This window comes from Oryza sativa, chromosome 2 (assembly GCF_034140825.1).
Source record: "Oryza sativa Japonica Group chromosome 2, ASM3414082v1".
NCBI lineage: Eukaryota > Viridiplantae > Streptophyta > Magnoliopsida > Poales > Poaceae > Oryza > Oryza sativa.
Genome location: NC_089036.1, coordinates 12,084,460 through 12,100,067, shown reverse-complemented (window position 1 = coordinate 12,100,067; position 15,608 = coordinate 12,084,460). Strand labels below are relative to the sequence as shown.

Sequence of the window (15,608 nt, the reverse complement as noted above, 5' to 3'; positions counted from 1 at the left end):
GCAGCGCAGGAATCGCTGGGTTTGCTTTATGCCAAAGAGAAGCCTCGTCAGCCATCCCTTTGGCCACATCTACCCAAGATCTGCACTGCTGATTGAGAGTAGTAGTATTCTTTAGAGTAGTAGTATTCACGTAAACTTTGTGACTTAGGCGCAGTCTCCATGCCTCTGGTGATCTTTGTATTCTTTTTCTGCAGCGAACATATAGCTTGTTCTTGAAGATGAACAGCATCAGGAGGATTTCTGGGATGAGCAAAAGTCTAAGGTCCCCTCTGCAATTTATAAAGAGAAATATGAGAGCATAGTTTTCTTCAGGGAGCTGTAAAAGCGTGACAAAGATAATATCGATTAACCTCCTGGAACACAAGTACTCTGTTGAGTTTGATGCTATCCAAGGTGAGATCTTTGCCTCTTGCATTTCTATTTTTCCTACACATGTTGTCAGAAATGTTATGGACATATTCACAATCTCTTAATATGTCTAGGCGTGATTCAAAGATGGATAAACTCACTGCAGTTTTTGTATTCCTCTCAATCTGAATCTGTGATGGGTGGCCACACCAGCAAAGCCCCATCAGGGAAGGAGGATTTCCTCATAACAGTGGATGAGAAGCATGATTATGACAGGTAGGTTATAATTCACTTGTTCTAGATCATATACCTGTGTTGTTGGAACTATTTTTGAGAAGCACAGCTCGTTTCAGGCTGAAGACGCCTCCAGTTACACCACTGTTTCTTTCCATAGAGACGGAAACCAACCAACTCCTCTCAAATGATTTTCCAGAAGAAGCAACCTATCCCTCAACCAGTTAAACCTTCAGCTTCCAGGGTATACTATCTGCTCTGTATTATCCTACATCTAAAAAAAAAATCCCAGATGCAGCTTTTCTCCTCAACTGAAAACCACATTTCTAGAACCTGTTTCTTTTTTTTTTTTTTTTTGCCGGGTCGGCGAAGGAGCCGACCAAATTTCATTAAGATTGAAAGGGGAAAGTTATAGATTTTACACAACATTAAACTGTCGAGCCGGGGACTAACACCCCTGGAGAGCAGAAACCGGGGGGGAGGGGGGGGTGGGTGGCGCGGGCTACTCCTCACAACACTGAAAAACACCCGCAGCTCTCCAAACTGCAACTTCCTCTTTAATATCTGCCACAAGGTGCTTAGCCGTCTTGCTTCTTTGGTCGAAAACTCTGATATTGCGTTCCTTCCAAATTAGCCAGCTCACCAACATGAAAAAGGTGTCAAAAGCAGTCATGTAGCGCGTCTGAAATAGAACTTGTTTCTTCATCGAAGAGCTTATCTTGATCTTGACTTTATCCATGAGAGCTTTCTGGGAGGACAAAGGCAACAAAAAAAAATCGGTTACCCACACCTGACTCATCATCAAAGAACTTGTTCAGACGGGCTGCACCATCCATCTCCACTGAGAATAACCAACCTTGCACAATTGAAAAGAGATCAACTTACGCAGGCATAATGAGCAGGCAAACCTGTTGCTGCAACTGCACCTACAGTTTCTACAGCAAGTAGGAATGCAAACAAGAAACACTCTGACAGATGCTACGTACGCAAGCCAAGGCAGTACCACAAGTGGACTCAAGAATGTGACGAAACCTGAACTCCCTTACAATGCACCGAAGAATCTGACCACAACAAGATCTATATTTACATGCCGTGCGCCAGCATTGGATGTAGGTGAGAAAATAGAAAATGGCAGGATAAGAAGAAAATCATGCCCACCTGTTGCAACAATAGGGACCAAGGAGCAGAGATTAGATGGCAAGAAGAAAGGCCTACCAGCTAAAGTGAAGGCTGTGAGCAGTAGCAATGAGTCTACTTCTAATAATGGTGGCCGTTCTGGTGAGGCCACAACAATGAACGGAACGAGAAAAACAGATGGGAAGAAAGAGCACATGTCAAAGCATGGAAAATCGGCTGAAGAAGTGAACATGTCATTTTATACAAGTTTGTTTTTACAGTTTCTAGTGTTCTCTGCTTCGTACTCTTCTTTTTCTAATGATTCAAAGGACGAAACTGTTTTGCATGATCCGAAAAACATACATGTTGTAACCAATTAACTATCCGGTGCAGATGTGACTTCAAATGAGGAACTTATGTGTTTTATGGGTTCGAAGTAGAAGGCTTTTACCTGTGCTATTAGGTATCTAGGCAAAATGAACAGACCTCTTTTTCATCTACATATTCTAGTAGGTAAGATTTGTTCACATTGCTAGCACCATTGCTGTATCAGTATACATGCATGTACCAGTAATACTTCTATTTGAAGAATCTTGCCACAAAACGAACCAACACATGGAGTATCTAGCTGTAATATGAATGGTAATCGGTTTGGAGCCTGATGCAAGGATCAGATTTGCAAGAGAAAACAGCACAGCAGGCTATCACCAGCATGGCCACCACCAGGGTTCACAATTCCGATACCACCTTCCATGCCAAACGCTGGCAGCACGTTGGTTTTCACGAAATCCGATTGAAAACCAACAAATTCATATCGGTCGGTCTTTGTGTCAAAAATCGATTGGCTTTACCAAAATTTCGAATGGAAACGTTGAAATTCTTATCGACAGTTGGAAGTGAAAACATCAATCTGTTTGTATCGAAAACCGATTGATTTTGTCAAGAAACCAATGTGAAATTTCAAAAAAAAATTGTTTACTAAAAATGTGGAAAATAGTGAAAAAAAAAAGCTAGAAAATTGGGAAAATTTCTAAAAGTTTTGGCATGCCATTTCTATAAATTTGACCCATTGCTTGTTTCTGATCACAAATAATGAAAACAAATGTTTAATCTTCTATGTAAAGATAAATAAATATATGCATAGGATTGTAGGAATGCTAACCTTACTAAGCTAGTCTAACAAGTTTTTTTTCTGGAGTATTCTGTTATTAAATGAAATGACAACAAAACAAGCTAACATGTATTTCCAAACGAAAATGTTATAAAGGGAAATGCATGCACCTAGATATAACATAGCAAAGGACGATGGCACCGAAAACCTAGAATGAACTAAGTAAAGTGCGGGAACAGACAAAGGTATTGGACCTGTAGACTTTTTTTTTTTTTTTTGCTAGTAGTAGCTCAAACTAGGTGGAAGGTTTGGATATATTTCTAAATTCCTCAGCATGAACTTTAATTTTGAAGCCATTGCCTCTTTATAATGGTAAACAGCATTCCCTTGACAGTTGATTGGTCACCCTCTCATGATATGTTATTAGCGGGATGTCACGATGGAACGGTACCTTTTCCTTACCCAACAAAATTATTTTCTTATCTTAAATCATGTGACCTTTGAGTCTTTCAAGTTGCTGTTCTGAAAGTTCTGTGATTGACTTTTTTATATTCCAGGTTGCTTTAGGGTGTGTTTAGTTCACGTTAAAATTGAAAGTTTGATTGAAATTGAAACGATGTGACGTAAAAGTTGAAAGTTTGTGTGTGTATGAAAGTTTTGATGTGATGGAAAAGTTGGAAGTTTGAAGAACTGCTTTACCGACAACATGTCTGACTGTAGAACTGCTTTACTGGTTTAAAAGCAGCCAGTTACTGGAGTTCCCAAATCTTCGCTTTTCTTATTCTGTTCTGTTTTCAAACAAAACTAAATCATGTGTTCTGTTGATAAACAGGTTCAAAACCTTTTATGTGTGTAACTGCTGAATCTGCTCCCATCAGAACCGTGTCGTGGGCACCATCTGTGAGGTAGCCAGTTGTACTGTTACTCTGGTCTATTCCAAAAGATAATTTTTGAGTTTTGACTCTTGTCATTCTATCAGTAAGGAAAACGTGAATACCTTTGTCACTGGTGGAGAGGATGGTCTGAAATTCGGGGATTTAAGGTAGGTGTTGGCCTTGTTGTGAACTGAAGCAATGTTTAAAACATCTTTCGAACTACTCTCTTATCCTGCATGAATTTCTAATATTATGTATGGGTCCTCAGAGGTCTGAACATTGAGGGTAGTCTCTCCCCCTTCCTCTCTGAATTCGTGGCACCTCCCAATTTCTGAACCATTCATATTTGTTTCTGTTTGTTTCCTAATGGTAAAAATTCCGAGTTAACAAACAAAAGATAGGCACGATATGCAGAATATGTTATTATCACATGGACCAATGATGTCAGTAGGAGTTTCTTTATGAATCCAGTGCGATATACGGTTTTTTTCTTTAGCTTTTCAATGGGCACTAAGAAACTTGTTCTAGAAGCTGCAGTATGTTTGGCTATGAATATACTGATTGTTATGGTTAAATCACTACCTGTCACAGCCCCCTTGGATTTGCTATTGTTTTCTACCGTTTTTGTTTTGTAATATTTGGGAATTTTAGTGCATCTCATAAGATATCTTTGCTGCAGAGATCCATATCGTCATCTTTGGGAGTTAACTACTGCTCGAAGGGCCGTAATAAGTCTTCAATGGTTGAAGGATGCAAGGTAATATTTGTTAAGCACTAAATGTACTTGTTTTTCTTCACTAACACGGTGTTTACGTTGTTTTCCTTGTCTTTGAAACACTGCACTAATTTTAAATGGAGATGTATGTTTTCATTAATGTTGGAACACATACTAGAAACCATATTTGCTAGAATGTTGACAATTATTTTAGTCATGTAATTTATGTTCATAGGGCCTGTACTTCTCCGTTAGTGTGTGCTAAGGTGGATATTGTCTTTGTTTATATAATTAGTTCCATTAAAGCATCAGCGTATTTTTTTAAGTAATTCTATTTGCACTTTTTTTTTGCAAACGCTCTATTTGCACTTGTTTACATAATTATTAATATAAATGTTTGTATTTGCCCACGTACCTTCTAAATGAGATGCAAGCTTCCTTCACTGGACATGGTCTTGATGTATTACTGGATCAAAGTAGACGTGATTAAATAGACCACATTGTTTCATTCATGGTGATATTGTGTGTATATATGCCAGACATACCCTTTTTACTAGAATGGTAATGTTAACTGTTATATTTTTTATCTTTGTGTTCAGAGGTATTGTCATATCATTGGAAGATGGCGCATTAAAGTTCGTTAGCTTGTTAAGAATCGCAAATGATGTTCCTGTTACTGGAAGGCCATTTGTTGGAACGAAAACTCAGGGTGTTTCTACCTATCAATTGCCTGAATATTTGATCTGGAGTGTCCATGCCTCAGAAATTACAGGTGCATTTCACCTCATGTCCAACCATAGTAGATGTCAAGTATCGGAATATTGGTTATAGCCTTATATCAATATTTAGTTCCACACATTTGAGCAGAGTAAAAATGTCAAATATATATTCATGATAGTTCATGAATTTGTAATTTTGTTTTGCTGATATCCAGGCTATGCGGCTTATTGTGTGGCTGATGGAACTGCTGTTTGCTTTGAGGTAAACTAAACAGCACATAAACTATTGATTTATGCATGCTATTGTGATTCTCTATAACATTGCTAAATAAATATTCAACTTACTGTAGCTTACTCCGAGATTCTAGGAAAAGGAACCTGGGAGAAACCGTGTACCATATTTTCTTTGTGGTTCATTATCAGAGGGAACAACCATTAAAATTGGTATCGCATTACCAAACTCTCCTTTGTCAAATGTTCCTCTGGAGACCAAACGGGCTACTAAAACTTGCAAAGATGTAGCTCAATTGCATGTTATAGAAGAAGGGAAACTTCTTACCAACTCAGGTAATCGCTGTCACCTGCAACTTGTATCATTTTGCTTGTACCTGACATGCCTGCTTAACCACCATACAGAATGCAATTGTGCTATAAATCCGAGCATCAGAGATGGTCAACAAGATGAACCTGATGAAGGACAAGAAACTGGTGCCATAGTTTTAGCTGCTCCTTCAATGCAAGAGAACTTTGGCACAAGCACCAGCAGGGGTAGCGAATCCCCTGAAAATTTTGAGGTATTTCCTCCTAAAGCTGTAGCAATGCATCGGTTGAGATGGACCATGAATAAAGGTAGCGAGAAATGGTTGTGCTATGGAGGTGCTGCAGGCATTATCCGGTGTCAGAGGATCTAAGGAACAAGAGCACACTTGAGGAATCTCCTTGTATATCAGGAAAATCTGCATGTGTCCATCTACACAATAAACTGTTGCATGCTGTGGTATGTTTCATCCGTTTCTTTCCTCTACTGTTATTTTGATCACCATGTCCATTTTGGGTTATATGTATTAACTTCTTGCACTGTGCTTGCAATATAACAGATTATGGCCCTGTTTGGTTCATGGGCTAATATTTAGCCCTCACCTTTTAGCCTCAAATTAGCCCTCAGAGATCCAAACAGGTGAGCTAATTTTGAGCTAATATGAATTAGCCCCCCTCAAAACATTAGCCCCTCTAAGGGGTACTAATGGGGCTAATTTCGTGTGGGGACCATCAAAAAGCAGCTCTCTCTCTCTCTCCTTCTCTCTCTCCTCTCTTTCTACTCTCTCTCCACCTTTTAGCCTTGAATTAGCCCATGGATCTAAACATACCACCCTAGGCTAATGTTTAGCCTACCAATTCATGACTAAACATTAGCTCTCAAAATTAGCCCTGGGCTAATCTTTCAAAGAGGGCCTATCTTTGGAACTCCCGACGGAGCTGTATAGCCTTATGGACTGAAGCTTTACCTGAGCTGCGAGGTTCTCTGTGTTTTGGGACCAGCAATTCATTGCATGTTGGTTCGAAAATAGAAAATATTGTCACTCCATGCGATTCTTCCTCCACATTACTCTGAAATAAGTGCAATATGTGCCTTTGGCGATCCAGATTCGCAAAATCTGTTGTAATTGTAATTGTAATTGATAGCTATTCTTATTCATTTCCTGTAACATATGTAAGATCGCACAGATTATTGATGCAGCTAAAAAACTGCACGATATTAGGTGGGATTTCATGCATCGCTGTTTAAGTTTTGGAAGTCATACAGCCTTGTTGCTTCATAATATGTACTACTCTTTTTAAGGATTGTTGAGTTGTTAGGCTGTCGAAGCTTTTTTAAACAAATCAACAGCAATGTGTTGAGGCATTTCTTCGCTGCTGTGCTCAAGTTCTCGTAGGGAGCACGACCCTACGACATAGGAGCATTTCTGTCCTTGCTCCTTACCAGATAAAGAGAAGATCTGATGTATCTTTGTTAACACGATATCATAACAGTTGGGTAAACACGATATAGGAGCATTTTCATTATTGGAGAGAGAATTTGGCATATTTACATTTCACTTAGCTGTCTTTATCAAAGTGATATTTCGGGTGAAACTGCAGGATGAAGTACTGTACAATAGTAATAAACGTGGCTTCCCTTAAAAAAAGAAAAAAAAACATGGCCTGTTAACATCCCTAATGTCAATGTTCTTAGTGTACAATACAACTATACATGCATAATTCTCAGTCGCTCCAGTTATCCTCATCGACTACAAAATCCATTTGCCTCTTGCCATCATCTTCCTGCAGAGGTTTAGCAGTGCTAACAATCAAATGCCTAAAAAAGCTTATGCAATAATATCCCAATATGCCCGACTACTCCTGAGAAATTTGAATTTGATAGGATGTAGGAAAATTCTACAGAAAGATATATGATAACAAGAAATAGAAAATATACCATTTCAGTAAATGCTGGAGTTGATGGAGACCACACAAGAATTTGCCTGTCATTGCTGCCAGTATAAAGCTCCTGAATTCCAAAAGACTCAGCAATGGTATTGATGCGGGAACATTCAGGGTTAACAGAGGATAGGAGTAGAGGGAAGACTTACTTGTTCTTGTGCACTATAGTAGCAGCAATTAACAGGTTCATAGTGCCCACGGAATGTTTGAAATGTCATACCAGACCATAAATTGTACGCCTACATGAATTTGGCAACACAAGGTGAAGTATAAAATTCAGCGTCCAAACTGAGAAGCTAAAAAATGACCACACCTTAATGCTTGCCATGCATGGGATGAATACAAGTGATGGATCCTCAGTGACAGCTAATTGTAGTGGTTTGCTAGTCTGTAATCGCATAGCTTCAAAATTGACCAAAGTATTACAGCCTGAATCAATATCCCAAAGTCTTAAGCGAGAATCAGAACCTGAAGAGAGAGGATAACAATCATTAATGCATACTGCATACAGGCATAACAAGAAGATAGCCATAGGCAATAATTCCTTTCAAGCAATAGCAATCGAATGCTCATAGAAATAGCAATTAAATTCAATCAACCTGAGCTAAGAAGGTACATCCCATCTGTAGTTGTTCTTAATCCCGTAACAGCACCATAATGCGCCGTTGCACGATTTTGACTAGAAGACAAACCAGGGTGCAATCTCTGTTGGATATGTCCATGTCCAGGGATTTGACTTTTGTGCAATTTGTGTGACTGTTTCTTACTCTTGCCTGTCCTCTGCTGTGCAGAGTAAATCTTTGAAGAAGATGAAGGTTGTAAAGAGTTCAAAGGATCCTAGTCAAAATTAAAAATGAATACATTGATCATTTGCACAACTAGATCAATGAGTTTGCGCGTCATTTCTAGGGCACAACAATCAACAAGAAACAATGTATGCAGACCTTATATTGTAAGAATTGGAGCACTAAACTGATCCATAGCACCTATATACTGACACTAATATGTGAGACAAACCTATAAATTAATAGCCGCAGAAATCAGCTTTTACTTGAAGGCTGACAGTATTGATCTGTAGCATTACAACCATAATGTTTTACTTAAAGCTGCAACATTTTTGAAGCTTTTGCAGAAAATAAAAGTGGAAGTCCAGCTTTAGCGTTGCAACCAAATATTTTGAAAACAAATGTAAGTGATGGATAATGGTGACCATACCTTATCTGAGGTGCCCTCAAGAAAAGGAGGCCGCCTTCCTAGTTGAGACCGTGATTGATCAAGAACAAGAAAGCATCCAGCTCGTCTTATGTCCCAAAATCGTATTGCTCCATCACAACCACCGCTCATCAAAATCCACTCACTTGAAGTAGACCACTCCAAAGACATGATACCATCTGACATGTCAGATACCAAGGATAAGGTGGTAACCATACAAACAAAGCAAGCATATTTTCATCACTACACTAGAAGTAAGCAACTAACCACGATGACCAGACAACGTGTGGGTAAAGGCTCCAGAAGCAATATCACATAAACGGACCTGAACATCTGCACTTCCAGTAGCGATCAGCATATGTGTTGTTGCAATTGGGGACATTGCTGCACTGTACACTTTTCCAGGCATCTTAAAATCCATTACGACCTAGAAAAGAAAACCAGGCAAAAAATCAGAACATCAGGATCACACCATTGCCACCACAAAGGAGGCAAGACAAAAGAAAAATTAGCAATCGACAAAGCAGATGAAAGCATACTTGAGTCGAATTAGTATCCCACACTTTGACATACTGATCAAAAGAAGCTGTCACAAACAGCCCAGTGTCCACAGGATACCATACGGCCATAGATACCGCGAACTTGTGGCCATTTTCATGCTGCTTGTCCACAAGGAGAATGCTCCTATGCTTGGCAATGAACCCAGCTTCGTATTCGATCGCATTCTGCACATCAAATATAGCGGCTGATCCATCCGATGCGCCCGAGAGCAGGTACCGCCGCTCTATCAAATCAACCTGACCATATTGTCAAATTACAAAACACCAGCGGGAGCGACTCAGGAATTGCACACCAAATACGCAAGATTCCATCTACAGGGTGTACAAATCAAATTGATCTAAACCACTAAGGTGAGAGAAGGAGAAGGGGAGTGAGGGAGTGAGAAGGGGGTGTACCTGGAGAGAGTTGACGGCGCCGTTGTGCGGGGTGGTGAACTCCTTGCGGTTGGAGAGTGCGAGTGAGGCGGTGCGGCGCGCCCGGGCGGCGGTCTCGAAGCGCCGTGCCCCAAGCTCCCCGCGTTCCCTCCGCCTCACCGCCTCACACCACATCCACTCGGCCGCGCACGACAGTTGTGTCCCTCTTCTCAGCGGTGACAGCGGGCGATAGAAACGGTGCGGTGTGCCAGTGAGGGATGAGCGGCGCGGCCGAGCGGGAGCTATGCTGACCGGAGATGGAGAAGGATTCGGCGGCTGCACTGGGAAGCTTCTATTAAATTAGGCAGTTTCAATCCGTGTTGATTTATGATGGCTCGGATCCTCCCGTGTCCCGTGTTCGACTCACATATGGCCTCATGGGGCACCTGATGGATGTTTGTCTCTGGCTAATCATGAATGATGAGTTGTGGTGTGAACATTGATAAATTTACATATACTATAAAAATACACGTGTTGCAATGAGTGAATACTATTTTAACATTATTATTGTTATATACGAATTCGCTTGGACTTTTTTTTAAGAAAATCACGAGCTACAATTACAAGTCCGACTTTTATCTCAAGTTAGCATGTGAGTGATTTTTAAAAAAAGATTTCTTATACGACTCCTTTCGTATTTTCAAAAGCAAACGAGCTTAAAATCTAACTCAAACACATATCTGTATTTCTAAAAGCGAACGAACTTAAAAAATGACTCAAACACGGATGATGTACCAAAATACCGACAAAAACATCTTCAACTTTTATAATAGCAGAGATAGAGAAGTGTTTCATTATATCATCATTATTTAAATGGGCTTGATAGAATATCATAAGTTAAATAAAGAGTGTTCACTACGATATCGCTCGTTCGTTTTATTATCGAAATAAAACTAACTAAATTTATACTACCACCATCTTCGTATATATGACGTTGGCTAGTTCAAACCCGGCCGCCTCACACCACATCCACTCGGACGCGCACGGCAGCTGTGTCCCTCTTCTCGGCGGCGACGGCGAGCGGTGGAGGACGGTGCGGTGTGCCGGTGAGGGATGAGCGGCGCGGCCGAGCGGGAGCTATGCTGACCGGAGATGGAGGATTCGGCGGCTGCGCTTGGAAGCTTCCATTGAATTAGGCAGTTTCAATCCGTGTTGATTTATGACTGCTCGGATCTTCCCGTGTCCCGTGTTCGACTCACATATGGCCTCATGGGGCACCTGATGGATGTTTGTCTCTGGCTAATCATGAATGATGAGTTGTGGTGTGAACATTGATAAATTTACATATACTATAAAAATACTCGTGCATTGCAATGGGTGAATACTATTTTAACATTATTATTGTTATACGGTTTAGATAGGATAAAATTCACTATAGGAATTCGCTTGGATTTTTTTTTTAAGAAAATCACAAGCTACAATTACAAGTCCAACTTTTATCTCAAGTTAGCATGTGAGTGTTCTTTAAAAAAAAGATTTCTTATACGACTCCTTTTGTATTTTCAAAAGAAAACGAGCTTAAAATCTAACTCAAACACATATCTGTATTTCTAAAAGCGTACGAACTTAAAAAACAACTCAAACACGGATGACGTACCAAAATACCGATAAAAACATCTTCAATTTTTATAATAGCAGAGATAGAGAAGTGTTTCGTTATAATATCATTGTTTAAATGGGCTTGATAGAATATCATAAGTTAAACGAAGAGTGTTCGCTACGATATCGCTCGTTCGTTTTATTATCGAAATAAAACTAACTAAATTTATACTACCACCATCTTTGTATATATGACGCTGGATCTATATGATTTTTTTAAGCAACTTTTGTATAGAAACTTTTTGTAAAAAACGCACCGTTTAGCAGTTTGAAAAGCATGCGCACGAAAAACGAGAGTGGGCAGTTGGGAACGAGGGGAAACGAACTAAGCCTAAAGCTGTTACTGAAACTGCCAATCCTGAATACAAAGTAACAGCTAACAAGTAGTCTTCACAAATAAAGGTGGGGCTCACTGACTTAGTGACTTCTAGATAAAGGGGATCATGTTTCGCTACTCCTCTGTGCCTTAAACCATAACATCAAATGGTAAGCTAGAAAGTCACAATGTGCATAAATGATCATCGATTAGAGTCATCAAACAACAAATGAGTACAGATTAAGGAAATATATCTACCAGAACAAAAGTGACTTAAACTTAGTGAATTAGTAATAAAACAAGTAAAAGTGCAACTGCATTTTGTTCATGACCTGAAAAAAAAACCTTGTATCATTCTAATCAATAGAAAAACAGAATTGTGCATTGAGCTAATATTGTTACCAAAGGACACTGGAAGTAAGAATATGGCCAATTGCAGTGGCAAAAGCCAAATGAATTCTAATAGCCAGAACAGGAATAATGAAACGGCACCAAAGCATTCCTGTGACAACTGCTTTTTTTTCTATTTGTGCGGCTATTAATTTATAGGTTTGTCTCACATACTATCAGAGGCACACCATTTCCTAGCCACAATTTTACAGTGAAAGATTGACGATAAATGTCAACTTACGGATGACGGCAATGAAACCAAAGAAAAAAAACTACCATACGGATGAGACTAACATGTGAATATGCAGATTTAGAGACCTAGGAGAAAGAGGACGGGGAGTACACCAACCTTGGGAATAGTTGTCGCGGACTCGGGGAGGAGGCGGGATGCGACGGGCGGCGGTCGAGGGCGGTGCGGGTCTAGGGTTTCGGCGGTGGTACGAGTAGAGGAAGGCGCGATGAGGGAGGAGGGAGGAGTCGGCGGCGTCGGGGTGACGGGATGAGTGCGAGAGAGAGGAGGGCGGCGGTGTCGAACGGTCGACGGTGACGATGTGGGCGCCGGCGCGGCGATGTGGGGAGTCCGGAGGATGGATTGGGGGGGCGGCGAGATGCGACGACGGTGGGGGAGCGGCGGGATGGGACGACGGCGGGGGGCGGGGGGCGGGGGGCGGCGGGGCGGGTCTAGGGTTTTGTCGGCGGCGGCGGGTGACGGATTTGGGTTGGGAGGTGTGGGAGAAATTTCATTATGTACAATCTAATACGCTGAACTTTAAGGCTGTGTTCGCTATGGGTTGTTCCCAACTTGGAACAGTAGCACGGAAAACGGAGCGATCCATTAGCGCGTGATTAATTAAGTATTAGCTATTTTTTTTTCAAAAATGGATTAATTTGATTTTTTTAAGCAACTTTTGTATAGAAACTTTTTGCAAAAAACACACCGTTTAGCAGTTTGAAAAGCGTGCGCGCGGAAAACGAGGGAGATAGGTTGGGACAATGGACGTCCGAACACAGCCTAAGAGTCTAGCACTCAATTCGTAAGACTTTAAAAGATTTTACCACTAGGATAGCGAATTTCTTCATTTCATACTAATCCAGTCTAGAGGTGAAAACGGAACGAAAACCATCTTTATTATTTTCGTTTTCATATTATTTTTAGAATCGGAATCGAAAAAGGAAACCCCGGAAACAAATATTATCGATACCGAACAAAAACGAACAGGCGCGGATACGGTAATGAAAATTTATCGGAATAAAAAACCTTTTAAACTGAGCTTCAAACTTTTATCAAGTCCAATTCTCAAGTCTCAACGGTCAACAATTCATCGTAAAATACAATTATATCAAATGAAATATTTTAATGGGGCCCGACTATAAGCTGGTCCAAGATGAGTCAAGCGCTGAGGGAGAGGCGTGGGTCCCACTCTCTTTTTATTTTATCTTCTTTTCTTTTATTTCTCTCTTTCCTCCTTGTCTCTTTTCTCTCTCTCCCTATCTCTTTTCTTTCTCTGCTTCTTTGTGCTTCTCGACCAGGCAGAGAGGGGGGCGGCGGCGAGGCAGGGGGACGACGCCCGGGCGTCGGGCGGCGAGGTCAGGCGGCGAGGCGTCATCGGTGTTGGTGGTGGTGAGGAAGAGTCGCCAGTGGGCATCGGCGTTGAGGCATTGGTGTCAGCGGCGTGGACGGCGACGGTGAAGCACAGAGAGGGGCGAGACGCCGGGGGCAGGGACGGCGAGTGACGGCGGGGGGAGGACGACGCGAGACGGCGGTGGCGCGAGACGGCGGCGGCGTAGGGGGACGGCGGCCGACAGCGCCAGATCTGGCTGCGTGTGGCGTGCCTGCGTGGTGCACACAATGCACTACCATTGCTCCAAAATCCCTAGCCTCTGCCTCTGACTCTCACTCTCCTCAACTAGGGTTAGCTGTAGTGGGTTGGGCTAGGCAAGCGGGAGGTATTATGGACTTTGTAACTTCGAAATTCCGAGAGAATTTTCGGAAAGTTTCTGGCCGATTCCGAGTTCCGACGGAAACTGCTCTTATCATTTTCGATTCCGTTTCCGAGAAAATATTTTCGTATTCGTTTCCGTTTCTGAAAAATTCCGATCGGCCGATTCCGTTTTCGAAAACCTACCCGGAATCCGGAAATATTCCGTACCGTTTTCACCCCTACTCCCGTCAAATTTACAGCTCATTCGTCTCCTTCCGTTTACACCAATGCAGGGCGCCGCCGTCTCCATCTCCAGGCCCTCCCTTGCCGCCATGGCGCACGTCTTTCGCCTTTGTTTGTCATCCCCGCCATCGTGCCCGGAGGCCGGAGCTGCACTCCATGCCATTGCGCTCGGGTGAGCATACCACCGAGTGATGATGGCAGTGGCCGAGTTCGAGTACTGCACGCGTGCGACGACAGTGGCATGGTTGGGGATGGCTTCACGCCGCTGCATCTCCCCTCCTCACTCTGGCCACTGCATCTTCCCTCATCATCGCTCCTCTCCCCTCTCTCCTCTGGTACGTGTGGGTCCCGCCGCCTGAGATGAGGAACTCGTAGCCAAAACTTACTCCGCGTTCTTGAGGAGGCCACGCGGATGGACGATGTGGCAACAAATATTTGGTTTTGGGGAGGGAGGCTGAACGCCACATCGGCGCATTGTGAACGCCCTAAGGGTGTTCTTAGCTTTTCATGTCAGCTTTTGCCATCTTCTATTTTAGTCCTCACATGTTTTTAAACTACATAACGTATAAAATTTAGCACTAAACACCCTCAATTTCAGAAACAAGGATACAATTTCTCCCCTTCCATCATTCTCTCTATTCCCCAACCACCACAACTCGATGACGGCTGGCAGCACAGCGAGCTCCAACAAAGGACGGCGGCTCCCCAACCTCCTCCCAAACAGCGGCTCGGAGGGCGACGGCGGAGGCGCAAGAACTCGCCGAGACCCCTCCTCTCCTTGCCGGCGACGAGCGCTCGACGGGCGACGGCGGCGGCGCGGGAGCTCATCGGGGCCCCTCCTCTCCCGGGAGGCAACGAGGGCTCGGAGGGCGACGGCAGCAGCGCGAGAGCTTCTGGGGCCCTCCACTCCCAGCCAGCAACGAGGGCTCGGAGGACGACGGTGGCAGCGAGGATCCGGCGTGAGAGCTCGTCGGCGCCCTCCACTTCCGGCCGGCGACAAGGAGACGGAGCGCCGAGGGCGACGGTGGCGGCACGGATCCAGAGCGACGGTGACCCCGACGGTGGAGAGAGAGGTTTGTTTCGATGGTGGGGAGGTGGGGGTGATGGTCTACAGCCTGGATTCCATGCTTTTATCTGCTTTTTCCGTTGAGCTTCTCATGTCTTAAGTTAGGGTGTGTTTAGTTCTAGGGATGTAAAGTTTTTGAAGTATAAGGAAACACATTTGAAGTATTAAACGTAGACTAATAACAAAACAAATTACAGATTCCGCCTGTAAACTGCGAGACGAATTTATTAAGCCTAAGTAATCCATCGTTAGCAAATGTTTACTTAGTATCACATTGTCAAATCATG

The 15,608-nt window shown here is 42.6% G+C and overlaps 1 protein-coding gene and 2 long non-coding RNA genes across 10 annotated transcripts; 2 read left to right on the top strand and 1 right to left on the bottom strand.

Annotated features, from left to right (window-relative positions):
- The first annotated feature begins 3,639 nt into the window (after positions 1 to 3,639).
- On the top strand, positions 3,640 to 4,441 carry LOC136351204 (uncharacterized). Its single transcript, XR_010739218.1, has 3 exons — positions 3,640 to 3,714; positions 3,789 to 3,851; positions 4,364 to 4,441. It is a non-coding gene; the product is annotated as an uncharacterized lncRNA (long non-coding RNA).
- A 561-nt stretch (positions 4,442 to 5,002) lies between these two features.
- Positions 5,003 to 6,117, top strand: LOC9269180 (uncharacterized). Its single transcript, XR_010739535.1, has 3 exons — positions 5,003 to 5,171; positions 5,334 to 5,380; positions 5,469 to 6,117. It is a non-coding gene; the product is annotated as an uncharacterized lncRNA (long non-coding RNA).
- A 1,032-nt stretch (positions 6,118 to 7,149) lies between these two features.
- Positions 7,150 to 12,832, bottom strand: LOC4329118 (WD repeat-containing protein ATCSA-1). Of its 8 annotated transcripts, none has more exons than XM_015771668.3 (10): positions 12,440 to 12,832; positions 9,768 to 10,192; positions 9,351 to 9,608; positions 9,079 to 9,238; positions 8,815 to 8,990; positions 8,199 to 8,436; positions 7,913 to 8,067; positions 7,749 to 7,838; positions 7,595 to 7,666; positions 7,150 to 7,440 (listed from the first exon to the last, which is right to left on the bottom strand). In XM_015771668.3, the coding sequence occupies exons 2-10, from the start codon at positions 9,918 to 9,920 to the stop codon at positions 7,381 to 7,383; spliced, it is 1,362 nt and encodes a 453-aa protein (XP_015627154.1). In that variant the 5' UTR covers positions 9,921 to 10,192; positions 12,440 to 12,832; the 3' UTR covers positions 7,150 to 7,380. The 8 variants fall into 8 exon arrangements, 7 of the variants coding, with proteins under 7 accessions (XP_015627154.1, XP_066163920.1, XP_015627155.1 ...); XM_066307823.1 differs by having other exon boundaries at positions 9,351 to 9,595; XM_015771669.3 differs by having other exon boundaries at positions 9,768 to 10,188.
- Between the last annotated feature and the right edge of the window lie 2,776 nt (positions 12,833 to 15,608).

Bases quoted from the DNA above. Each gene is read 5' to 3' on its own strand.
- LOC4329118 (XM_015771668.3), bottom strand. From the start codon at position 9,920: ATGTGGTGTGAGGCGGTGAGGCGGAGGGAACGCGGGGAGCTTGGGGCA. The intron at 9,239-9,350 runs GTATGCTTTCAT...TTTCTTTTCTAG, and splicing joins GGGATACTAATTCGACTCAA to GTCGTAATGGATTTTAAGAT. The intron at 8,437-8,814 runs GTATGGTCACCA...AATTTTGACTAG, and splicing joins TTGAGGGCACCTCAGATAAG to GATCCTTTGAACTCTTTACA.